Genomic DNA, 11,895 nt, shown 5'->3' on the forward strand with positions numbered 1-11,895 from the left:
GCTTTCAGTTGATTGCTTGCATCTTCATGACTTGGTCCTCATTTAGATGTAGTTCTGCTTCATTTCCTTAGATTATACCTGCTTCAAAGGAATTTAAACTCATGTTAAGCCTAAATCACCCATTAGCCAAGTTTTTCAGCCTTTCAGCCATTATAACTAACTTTGTCTAAAATTGCTCTTTCGCTTAAGACCTAAGCATATGGCTTGGATGCATGCTCACACTTTGATCAGAGCTAAGCTGTCGAAGCCATTTGGGCCGCTTATGTATATATAAACTTGAAAATACACATTTTTCCATCAGTTGGTGTGTTCTTGCAAGTGCTATGTGACAGAAATAACAAGAATCTGGTATAATATCCTTTAAGTGGAAATCTGTGCTTCACCTTCAGCAGTTAGGTGTTGGGCTGAAAGCAGGGAAATCTGGGTGAAATCCTATGTCCGAGTTTTACAGAAATTCCAGCTAAGAAACTAAGTACAAGTATGCACTTGTACATCACGATATTTTTGAAAGGCACTGAAATGTCTTACAAGGAGCACCTGAGGGAACTGGGGGGGTTTAGTCTGGAGAAGAGGAGGCTGAGGGGAGACCTCATCGCCCTCTACAGCTCCCTGAAAGGAGGGTGCAGAGAGCTGGGGATGAGTCTCTTTAGTAACAAGCGATAGGACAAGCGGGAATGGCCTCAAGTTGTGCCAGGGAAGGTTTAGACTGGATATTAGGAAGCATTTCTTTCCAGAAGGGGCTGTTGGGCGTTGGAATGGGCTGCCCAGGGAGGTGGTGGAGTCCCCATCCCTGGAGGGGTTTAAGAGTCGGGTTGACCCAGCACTGAGGGATCTGGTGTAGTTGGGAACTGTCAGTGTTAGGTTAATGGTTGGACTGGATGATCTTCAAGGTCTTTTCCAACCAAGGTGATTCAGTGATTGTGTAATTTCCTTCCTTTCAATACCAGTGACACCTATGACAACTTGAAGCAAGGTGAATGTTTAAATTTTCTGGGTTTATTTCATCTCAAGCAACCTGAGTTTCCTTTTATCCTTTTAGTATTTTCCATTTCCCTTTCTCACGCACATCTGCAGTGCCAGAAGGTTAGAGATGCAAGCCCAAAGGAGGAACATTTCATGCCAGATGAGTTATTGCCATTGACCTTTTGTTAGAAACAAAAATTAATTTGTCCTCCATGTATTTTTTCCTTCTACGTTTCGTAACAAATCTAAACTGAGGGCTAATCTACTTAGCACTGTAATGAAAATGAGATAACTCGGTTAAAATAAATGTTACCCCGGACTGGCACGGGCACGGGCGTGCAGTTTGACCTAGTGCCTTTCGATTTGCTGCTGTATTAATCTCAAAGCCCGGATGCTGTTTCTCCTTGTGCAGGAGAGCGAAGATGACGAGCCAGACGCAATGGAGGATGAGACGGGGAGCGAGGAAACCAGCTCAGAGCTTCGGGATGACCAGACAGATACCTCTTCTGCTGAGGTCCCCTCCGCCAGGCCCCGGCGAGCGGTCACCCTGCGCAGCAGCACTGAGTCGGACAGACCTCCTCCTGCGGAGAGAGCCCGACGGAGCCGGAGGCCACAGCCCCACTCCTATGGCGAGGCGGAGAAGTGTGCACAAGTCAAGGAAGTGAGTATGTCCATAGGTTTTCACTCCCAGTTAATAGCAGTCTTCTTCCTAAATCAACCTTCAGTGACAGCCCTTGTTCATCTGGGGAGGGAATCCCTGCTCTGGTTCTCCACACAAAGTAGTTTTCTTTATGAGAGCTTTTCTGTTTTTCTTAGGAAATTAAGCAAGAAGAGGAAGAAAAGCTCATCCTGGACAGTAACCCATTGGAGTGGACCGTGACTGATGTTGTGAGGTTTATTAAACTGACCGACTGTGCACCCCTTGCCAAAATATTTCAGGAGCAGGTAGAGGTCTTCATGTTAACTCTTCTCCTTGTGTCTGTGGTGCTTATTCACCTCACACACAAAAAAAAAGAGGAGCACATACCACCTTGCTAGCTTTGACAAAGAGATTATGATCAGACTTGAGATCCCCTCAGGCCAAGTTGTAGTACAAATTTTGGCAAGGCACAGAAACCCTTGGAAACCTGAATCAGAGCCTTGCCACGTCCTCAGAGAGACTAGAAACACCCCAGCTGGAGTGCTTGCAAAAAACAGGAGGTTTAGACCTTGTTCGTGCCAATGTCCACAGCACCAGCCTGGTGTCACACAGGCACCTCAGCGTACCAACAGGTAGTGGTTATTTGGTACCTAGCAAGCTGTGTCTGGTAGCCACATGGTTCCATCCTATTTTAAAATACTGGCCTGGGAAGCACAAAAGTGCTGCTTGCACCCAAAACTAGCTGCCTGAATTTTGTCACTTAACACCTAGATGCTTCAAGTATGTAGACACCTAGTTCCCATCTACATCCCTCTGAAGATCTGGCAGTCAGGCTCTTGGATGACCTAATTTTAGGAGATGCTAAGCATCTCCCTGTTAAGCAGACAGGTTTGCAGGGGCAGAATCCAATGCTCTTCATCTCAAGTCAGTGTGAACGTGTAAAAATTAGATAGAAACAGCCATTCCTTGACTAATGAGTAACAGCTGCTGCTCAAAGTAAAGGGCAGCGCTAAGAAATCATAGTTAGGAAGAAGCAAGTGTGGTTTATTAGGGCATAGCTGATGGCAGTCAGTGCTATGGCCAACTGCACATTGACCTGTCTCTGATTCTTCACCACAAATAACTCTGTACCCGAGTACAGCTGCTTTGACTGGGAGAAGTTGAAGTGAGAGTCTAGAGCAGGGCTGAAACACTCCATAGCTGTAGTCACTGCGCTGCAGCGTGCTCTGACCGTTTGTTAATCAGCCTGGAATAACGCCAGGGCTTGGAAGCCAACCCTGTCTCTCCTTTGCCAAAGAGTTTTATGGGGACTTTAATCGAACACAGATGACCGGAGCTTTTCCTTGTGATTTGCAAGGAAGCTCTGGTGCAATGGGCCATGCCATCAAGCTTCAGTGGAGGAAGAACCTGAGCTGTGGACAGTCCTGATCAAAGCAGTGCTTAAGGTGTCCAAATCCTCCTCGTGTTTAATGCTGCCTAATCAGGGCCGGCCTGGGGAGTTTTATGTTGCCTGTGAGTTACAGTTCTTTTCTGCACTTCGACTCTGATTCTCCCTAAGGGGTAAAAAGCAGTTTTTGTAGCCTGCTCGTCTGCTTCTCAGTCCATTAAAGAATAAAGAGGACTTGAGCTCTTAATTACGAAGAGGATCCTAACTGGCACAATAGCCAACAGAAATCCCTAATAAAATGGCTTTTGTCTGGGGTGCTAGTTGATGGAGTTTGATAGGCCTGAGGGAGGGATGTGATCTCCAGAGGTCTCTTCCAGCTCACACCATTCTGTGATTCTGGGACTTTAGAGAGTGCAAGGGCTCCGGGTGGTCCAGGCCCCTCGGTCTTGGTTGTTCAACAGCTGAAGTGGAACAGGGCAGGTCCTGGGTGGACCAGGGGGCATGGCGTGGAGCAAGGCAGACAGAAATCTTTGCAGAACAAGTCACGGGCCAAAAGAAGTGGGAGAAAGGTCTGACTGATGTGGGACCCGCATCAGTTTCTCCATTCATCTTCCTCCTGTGTCTCCTGGTGTGCTCCCTGCAGCCTCCCCCTTGTTTCAGTTCTTCAGTCATAAAATGGGACTAGTCAGGTCTCTGTGGACCCTGCAGAGTTTCTGTAGAAGGTGATTCTGCATTTCAGCAGCTGGGAGGCTTTTTCCAAACTGGGGGCAAGGCGAGAGCCTATGAAAACACACTAGACAACTTTTGAAAAAGCATGAGGTATCACCAAGAAAGGAGATGGGCAGCATCAAAGTGGGAGAAGAGGGCAGAGGAAAAAACTACCTTTAATTTTTGGGGCAAACTTCACTTCTTGCTTTTCCAGACCTAGTATGCTTTCTGCCCTCTGGAGTCCACAAACAAACCCATTTTCCCTGTCTGTTTTCTTCCCCAGGACATCGATGGCCAAGCCCTTCTGTTGCTGACACTGCCCACAGTGCAAGAATGCATGGAGCTGAAACTTGGTCCAGCCATCAAACTGTGTCACCAGATCGAGCGAGTAAAAGTTGCTTTCTATGCACAATACGCCAACTGACTGCACTTCTCCATTTCTTTCTGTTCTCCTTCTTGTTCCCTCTCTTTTTTAACATTGCAGCTTGTTCAAGGTTGTTTGTTTTGGTTTTTTTTTTCCCCCCTACCCCTTATCTTTTCCAAGAACACGTGGAATTGGAAGCACTGGGAATTGAATCTGTAGGGAAGAAAAAAATAACCCACAACCGAAAACTAACAACAAATTGAACTAATTTTTTTGTACTTGTAAAGCACACTGAAAGACTGCTGGCATTTCTCCTGTGAGCCTCGCCAACCCGTTACGCAGTGGTGAAGGCCAGCACGGATCAGATGGTTTGTCATTCATTAAAACAAAGCTACCGATGGCAGACATTCCCAAGGAGAAGGGATGGACATTTCCAGATGATGGTGGTTTGTCTAGGCCAATTTTTGGACATGAACATTTCTTTTAGCCAACTCTGACACACTTCTTTCATATTGAAATATAAGTGATCATTTGTAGCATTACCTGGGGTTTACTGCAAATTTGATCTTAGTGATCAATGGGCTTTTTTTCTCCCATCTGTCTTAGAAAAGGAAAAAAGTGTTATACCAGTCATACGCTGTTTGTTATTCTTGAGTGATTTATGAAAGAGGACTCAACTGATGGTCTCTGTATGGTATCAGACAAAGCTGCAGCAAACTGACAGGGGTGCAACAAGACCCTGAGCTGCGCTGGCTGGGCACAATAAGCTGAATGTCTCTGTGCCCAGAGCTGTACAGTACTGCCTTCTTGTACAGGAGCATGCATGAAAGCTTTCCCAGTCAAGCCCATGCTCTTAAATCCAAGTCACTTAAAAGACCTGACTTTGAGCCCCGCAGAGTAAAAACAAAAAGGCTATTCAGATGTAATGATGAGACTGTTGAGTGAATGCTGGTTTCATTTGCACCTTCATGAACGCTAAGTGGGAATAAAAAAAGCATCAATCTTTCCAAGCTGCATATACCATGGTGCTTTAGACCAGCTGAGGATCTGGCCCAACACAGTCTATATACAGCCCCCAGTTTGTCCCAGTGCCACCCTGGCTAGTGAAACTGAGGGCTTGCTTCATGCCAAGCAGTGTAAGCACCAGAGAGGGTGAAAAAGGGGGTCAGGCACCTCGAGTTTGCCTCAGTTGTGTTTATAGAAGTATTTCCCATTTGAAGGGATGTATGACCCCATTAGTTCCCATGTGTTGAGCCTGAATTTGCTGTAACTCAGCAGAGGCTGGCAGCATCAAAATGATGTAAAATTTTCCCAAAAGCAAGAACTGGGACCAAGTCTGAATTTTGCTCTAACTTCAAGGTGCAAGTGAATCCTTCCTTTAAAAACTGAATTGAATGGTTCATGCTGAGTTTTAGCCCAATTTCATAGGAAACCACTGACTTTGGCAGACTTTTGTTCTCAAATCATAAACAGACCCCTGTTCTCTGGCCTCAGGGAACTGTTTGGAAATTGTACACAGCTCTGTTAGAATGCTGTGATGCCAAAGCCCACTCAGTGAAGACCTCTTCAAAAAGAAATGTCATTTCTAGGCCTAAATCTGAAGCCATCGCTTATGGCCAGATAACCCTCACCCTCAAGCACATACCATATGGTGATGGATCAGTAATTCTGCTGACCACCGTGTGCCCAGAAGAACCTACAGACTAAACAGCACGCTATGGCTGCTCCTTTCTCCTTCAGCAGTTTCTTCCTTAAATTCTTTGGATTAAGGGGAGAAAACCTCAGAAATAAATATTCTGGACTACATCAGAATCTGCCATAGAGCATGTGTTACGCAAGAAGTACTGACTCTGTTTGCCATGCATCACTGGGGAATTTCTAGTCTGTCTTTCAGTGAGTTTCCTGATTTGCCACTGAGGAATGGGATGGGTGCAACCACTGCAGGCTGGGCCAGATCCTGCCAACTCCTGAGACTTCACCAGTAATTTTCTTACATGGGAGATCAGCAGGACTGGATCTTTTCTCAGCTCTTGTCTTGTACTGACGATCTTGTTGGTCGAGTTTTAATCAACTGAAGGGAAAAGTAGTCACCTCTGCATCAAATGGTTTTCTTTTGTTTCTCAGAAATCCAGCAATAGGGTTCTGTAGTGGTGCAGACATACAAAAACTGTGGTTTTGACTGGATTTCCTACTGACAGTAGCAGTGGACTGTGACCATGCAGCTGGTTTGATAACTACTTTGGATCCCTCTTAAAGTCCCGTAAAAATGTTGCTCCTTGTTTCGTGTCTGAAGACAAAAGGATTGTGCCCAGCAAAATGAGAGCACAGCTGAGAGAGAGGGAGGGTGCTTCTCCCAGCTCCTCCTTGCTTCAGCCCAGTCCCTCCGGTGGCTTGTATAACATCTGTCAGCAGGAGCTAGCTCCCAAAAGACTGCTGTCAGGAGAACTGGCGTATGAGGACGTTTCGAGGAAGGAAAGCAGAATGGCTGTTCGCTAAACAGCATCCCAGCGCTGATCCTTTGCTTACCACATCCACCTTCTCCTGAGCATCCTTTGCTGCTCTGATGTTCTTGGAGTTTCTGGGATTTGTCAGAGACATTTAACACTTCCTGGGACATGTTGCAAAAACGTCACGGTTTTCTCCATCAGCCTTGTAACTGTAGATAATTCCTACGGCAGCTAAGTACTCACGGAGGCACGGCTGGGGAGCAGACAGCTGCAGTCTCTGAGAGCAACCAGCTCTGATGTTGGCCAAGCAGGGGATGGGTGAAGCATTGAGCCCAGCACATGGGAGTCCTTACTGATTGTTCAGGGAAGTTAAAACGTATTTAAAACTCACCTATTAAAACAACAACAACAAAAAAGAGTTTTAATTTTATCTTGCGCCGGCTCTTTCATTTTCTCAGGTTTCTATCTCCTCACCATTTGTCTTTCAATTTTTGTCTCATTTATCACTCTGTCCTTTCAGAGAGGATAATATCCTAAAATTACCTTGGGTGGTAAATGCTTTGTTATTTCTTCTAGTCTGTAGGTTGGAAAGAAATAGGGGATTGGGCTACAGTTATCTGTTGCACTGATTGCCTTCCAGAAAAGCTGGAGCTGAACTTCTTAGGCAGTTTCTTAAGAAAGTAGAAAACAGTGTGTAGTTCAACTGGACAGTATGCCTGGATTGTCACTTGGAGCTTGAGCAGAGATCAGAAGGAACTACTTACTCTTGCTTGGACTTTGTTTCAATTCTGGAACATTAGTAAGGCTTTGGAGTAATGCATCTCAAAGGAGATGTCAGAAACCTGATCTTGCTAGGGTGAAACATTACTTTACTTCGCAATGCAGAGGCATAAACCACTGGAAGTTTTTTTTTTTTTTGGTCCAGCCCTGGTTCTGGATTAAATTCAGAGATGGTGCAACATCATAGATACACTGATGACATTGGTGAAACCACATCTTTTCCCCTCCCTGTTCTGTATTTGGCATCTAGGCCTGAAGTTTATTGTGCTACCAGCTACAAAAATGCCACCTGTGTGAAGTGCTGAGCTCATGATTATCCAAGACCATAACCAAGAGCTGAGGAGCAACCCTGCTCTTGCTTTTGGGCTTTTGGATGCTGAATTCAGCATATTCACACAGACCACTTTGCTCTCACAAGAAGGGTGTGCAGGCACCTGCCACTGGCCTCTCTTCAGGCATAGGACTAAGGATGGGCATTTCTGGAGAAAAAAACAGGGGGCTGGAGGGTGTGTGGTACCTGCCCATCTTCATCTGTGCTGGCTTCTTTGAGCTTGCATTCAGGTTGAACAGATCCATGGGCAGGTCCCTGCTCCCTTCCCAACCCCCTCAGCGCTTACCTTGGCAGAATCAACCAATTCCCAGTCTACAGGCCAAAAGCACGCATCTCTGAAATTAGATTAAAGCGCTAACATAGGGGAATGTCCATGATTCCCTGGTGGTTGTCCTGCCTTCCTCCTGTTGTCATGGATGTTCCTCTCTCACCTTGAGAAAAAATGCTGTCTGTGGTTTCAGAGCTCTTCTTCCCTTTCCAGCTCAAAACCACAGCTCTCATCCACACTCTTTTTTTTTTTTTTTTTTTTCCCTCAACACCATGACAACCAAAACGTGGCTTTTTCTACCTCTCAGAGGCATTATGGCCTCTCAGAAGGATTTCAAGGTCTCCAGCTCCATGGTGTTAACCATATGCAATAGCCCTTGATAGTTTGATCCTACAGGGTGCAGAAAACCTCCTGGAGATGCCCTAGGATGCCCTCAGTAACCACTGAAATCAGGGCAAATGGTTACACACCCTGTCCTTAGTGAAGCATCTGGCAGATGCACGTCCTAGCTGAGATGGCCTGATCCACGCTGTCAGAGGTATTTGACTGTCTGCTAGGATTTACAAAGATTCTCAGTAAGTTAGACACCTAAAACCCATTAATGTTTCACTCTGGGTAAACAGCTAATTTGCCTTAAACTGGAAAGTCACCATTCCTTGGCTTTAACGTTCAACCTTTTGCAGTCCCCAGTCACGCGGTGTGGAACAAACACCATCTCAGCTTTCTGAAGGCCGGCCAGACACTGTTGGGCTGTCATAATCAACTTTTGGTCACCTGAAAAGCCTGCCTTGGGCTTTTCAGGGCACAAAACTGAATTTGGCAGAGCTGCAGTGCCATCCCAAATGTTTTAGAAACTCGGTGCCATCAGGGCACTTCAAATACTTTTTTGCTTTTCTGCTGCGGTGTGTCTGGAAAATGATGAACTCAGACTGTTCCTCCCATTTCCAAATTCAAGTGCCAAAAGAGAAGAACATGCTGCAACTGAACACCATTAAAACCAGCTTTATTATATGTGGATAAATAAGTCTCAAGGGCTCCAGTTTGGTGCTAAGATATGTCAAGCTGTATTTTCCATTGCTTGGGATTACAGAGCTGATTCCCTGCTCCAGGAAATACTTTCTGTAACCAGCAACATCTTAAGCATTAGGATTTTCTTTCTTTTTTTTTTTTACTTGTGGCTGTATATTTTTTAACTCAGATGATACACTCAACAAATAACCCCTTCCCCATCATGTGAGTTTTGGAGAAGTTTTATACAGTGTGTATATATATGTAAAAATTCTTTTGAAATGTGGGTGCATGTATGCTTTTCTCTCAATAATACTCTTCATCACATCAGCTGACCCAGAATCAGTTACTCAGAATTTGATCCAGAAGTAACCAAGGTTAGTGGAAGGGCCCTCATGGATGTGCGGGCTGTGGGACCAGATCTTCACCACATCACTTAGAAGACAAAAAGTGTGCAGTTAATTAACGTAAAATTTAAACCTCTTCTTCTCCTAGCAGGCAGAAATCCAGTTGAAATCTGCCAGGCCTAACAAGTCCTGTGTCCTCAGGTGCTCATGAGCTCACAGTAAAGAAGCAGAAATAATTAATACTCTTATTCTTTGGTACAATACTCCAGCAAGAAGTGCAAATGATCTTAATGGCTGCATTTAGAATCCAAGCAAGTCATCACAAGATGAGAGTTTTTCAGCCCCGTAGGCCTTTACATGTCAGCCATCCTGCAGAAGAAGAGTGGTTTTGCAGTGATTTTTGTGCCATGCACTGAAATTCCCTTGCAGAAGAAGACACGTGAACTGCACAGAACCAACATGGGTCATAGTTTCAAATACTCGTGGCCTTTCTTTTGGTTTAGTCTTTCATGTTAATTCTTACCTTGAAAAAAAATTCATGTTCCTGATTTAAAACTCCAGCCTCTGTAATGGCCCATGGAACATCATGCAAAATACATTTTTGCATTCGAAATACATTTTTGTCCGTTGTCACACTACAGATGAGCGTGGGGATGTTCTGTTGACAGGCAGTTAGGCCAGGTGAGATGAGGAGATCTTGCTTCAACACCTTGTTGAAGGAGCCATCTGTACAGCCTGAAGGGCAGATGTTCCCCACAGCTCAGTGGTGAGGGACAGATGTTTCCAGTGATGCTATTGCTGAATAGGTCATGTAGCCCGAGTAGCCTTTTGCAGCAGGTCAGTTGCCATGTGACTACCTACCTACAGATATTCTTGGTCTTGATGACTGCCAAGGATGTGGGAGAGGGGAGGGAGGCTTTCGGAGAAAGGAGAGAGGTTGGAGTTCTGGGCTTGAAATATCTTTGTGGAGAAGGACTTCTCACAACAGGGAAGCACAGCTACAGTCCATGGGCATCATTCCTGAAGGCTTCTCAGTCTTTTTCACAGCAAAGGTGCTTTAAGGGCTAACCTGGGGATAGGGAGGAAGGAAAAAAAGGCAGCAAAAGGTACCAGTCAGAGCTACCATGCTGAAAGGTTCATACGTTGTTTTCCCAGTGGAGATACAGAGATTTGGCCCAAGTGGCTCTAGGCTCCTTGGCTGGATAGTAGGGAAAAATCACGCTTTCTTCCTCGTACCCAGCTCCTGGCATCTTCTGGATTTGGCGACTGAAGAACCTCCTCTTGCACCTTTCAGACCTCCATAGGAAATGTCAGGGGCTAAAATTTGAGCTCATGCCCATCGAAAAAGGTGACATTGCCCTGAGTTCAGGTTGTGGGTCTACAAAACACTCTTGTGTTACGATGTGACAGGACAAAAACGATCACTCCCAAGTTACCCCACCTGCCTGTTGCTGCTCCAGTCTCACCGGAGATAATGGACATTATATCTGCTTATAAATGTGTGCATTAAATTCCCCAATCCCTGTTCTGCCAGACCTGGTCAGGATGTGCTGACATGTGCAGTTATTCCAGCAGCCTTCACCTTGAGGGACCTGCTTGCTAGAAAGCACTCACTTGGGGAACAACGTCATGGCAGTTTCACGTACACAGGCAGGGATGTTAAGTACAGCCAGGCATTTGCTGCACTATGGTCCCGCAAACGTGGAAGTGTCAAGTGCAGGCTTTGAAGGGAACTGAGTCTTCTTACGTACCGTGGTAGGACAAGGCAAAGACTTAAACCCTCCTGTCTCTTGTGGAACAAGAGAAATTAGCTCTACAGCCAGCAGTTATAGTCCATCCGTGGTGATGCACATTGGAAAACTTTTGAATTGTTTTGCATTCCGGTTTGTACTGAAGATTTGATTCAAACTTTGTGTATATAATCCCTTTGGTGTGTTACAAATATATATGTGTGTGTGTGTGTGTGTGTGTGTGTATATATATGTATATATGTGTGTGTGTGTGTGTGTGTGTGTATGTGTATATATATACATATAAATCAATCGATGCTGGTGTTTTTAATTTTCACAGGGAAAAGGGCATGTTTAAGTTTGCTGTAAGATTCTATTCTGTATATATGTTTTCATGTAAATAAGTGAAAATCTATATTCAGAGTTATATTTTAATTTTTATTCCAGATGAAAAAAATTCCCTTTTTACTTGAAACAATTGTAAGCCACGTTGTTAATAAAGTAACAATAAATCATCTCTCTCTCCGGGTTGTTTTTTGTTTGGCTGAGCAGTGAGGCTTGTGTTTTGATGTATTTGGTTCATCCCTGAGGAGGTGAGATGAGAAAGCCATCTGCTTGTTATCTCCATCCTGAGTGACTTTGTGCATCTTCTTAGGACAGGCCAGTCTGGATTTGTAGTGTTAGGTACAGAGGCATCTCTGGAGGCTCCCTTTTTGTCTGTAGAGGGAAGCATCTGCAGTAAACTTCAGGCCAAAATCAAATCACCCTAGGGAACTGCCTCTCTTCAGTGCCTTTGGAGGACAACTAGAGAAGGTGAAGCCTTCATTTAGGTTAATACTAAAAGAGGGTGAACCTGAGGCAGTAGCCAGTCTGCGTGGATGGGCACAGATAGACGATAGCTGCGGTTGCATCCCTCAGAGCA

At 45.0% G+C, this 11,895-nt stretch overlaps 1 protein-coding gene across 1 annotated transcript in view; it reads left to right on the top strand.

The window, feature by feature from the left end:
* Window positions 1-11,488, top strand: part of SFMBT2 (Scm like with four mbt domains 2) — a 112,226-nt gene extending 100,738 nt beyond the window's left edge. Inside the window, exons 18-20 of the mRNA XM_026867362.1 lie at window positions 1,376-1,624; window positions 1,780-1,908; window positions 3,982-11,488. Coding sequence (XP_026723163.1) covers window positions 1,376-1,624; window positions 1,780-1,908; window positions 3,982-4,122 — 519 coding nt within the window. The 3' untranslated portion in view covers window positions 4,123-11,488. The remainder of the gene's footprint in view (window positions 1-1,375; window positions 1,625-1,779; window positions 1,909-3,981) is intronic.
* Window positions 11,489-11,895: the final 407 nt, after the last annotated feature.

The sequence above is a fragment of the Athene cunicularia genome, unplaced genomic scaffold (genome assembly GCF_003259725.1).
Source record: "Athene cunicularia isolate RWA unplaced genomic scaffold, athCun1 SCF_3, whole genome shotgun sequence".
Lineage (NCBI taxonomy): Eukaryota > Metazoa > Chordata > Aves > Strigiformes > Strigidae > Athene > Athene cunicularia.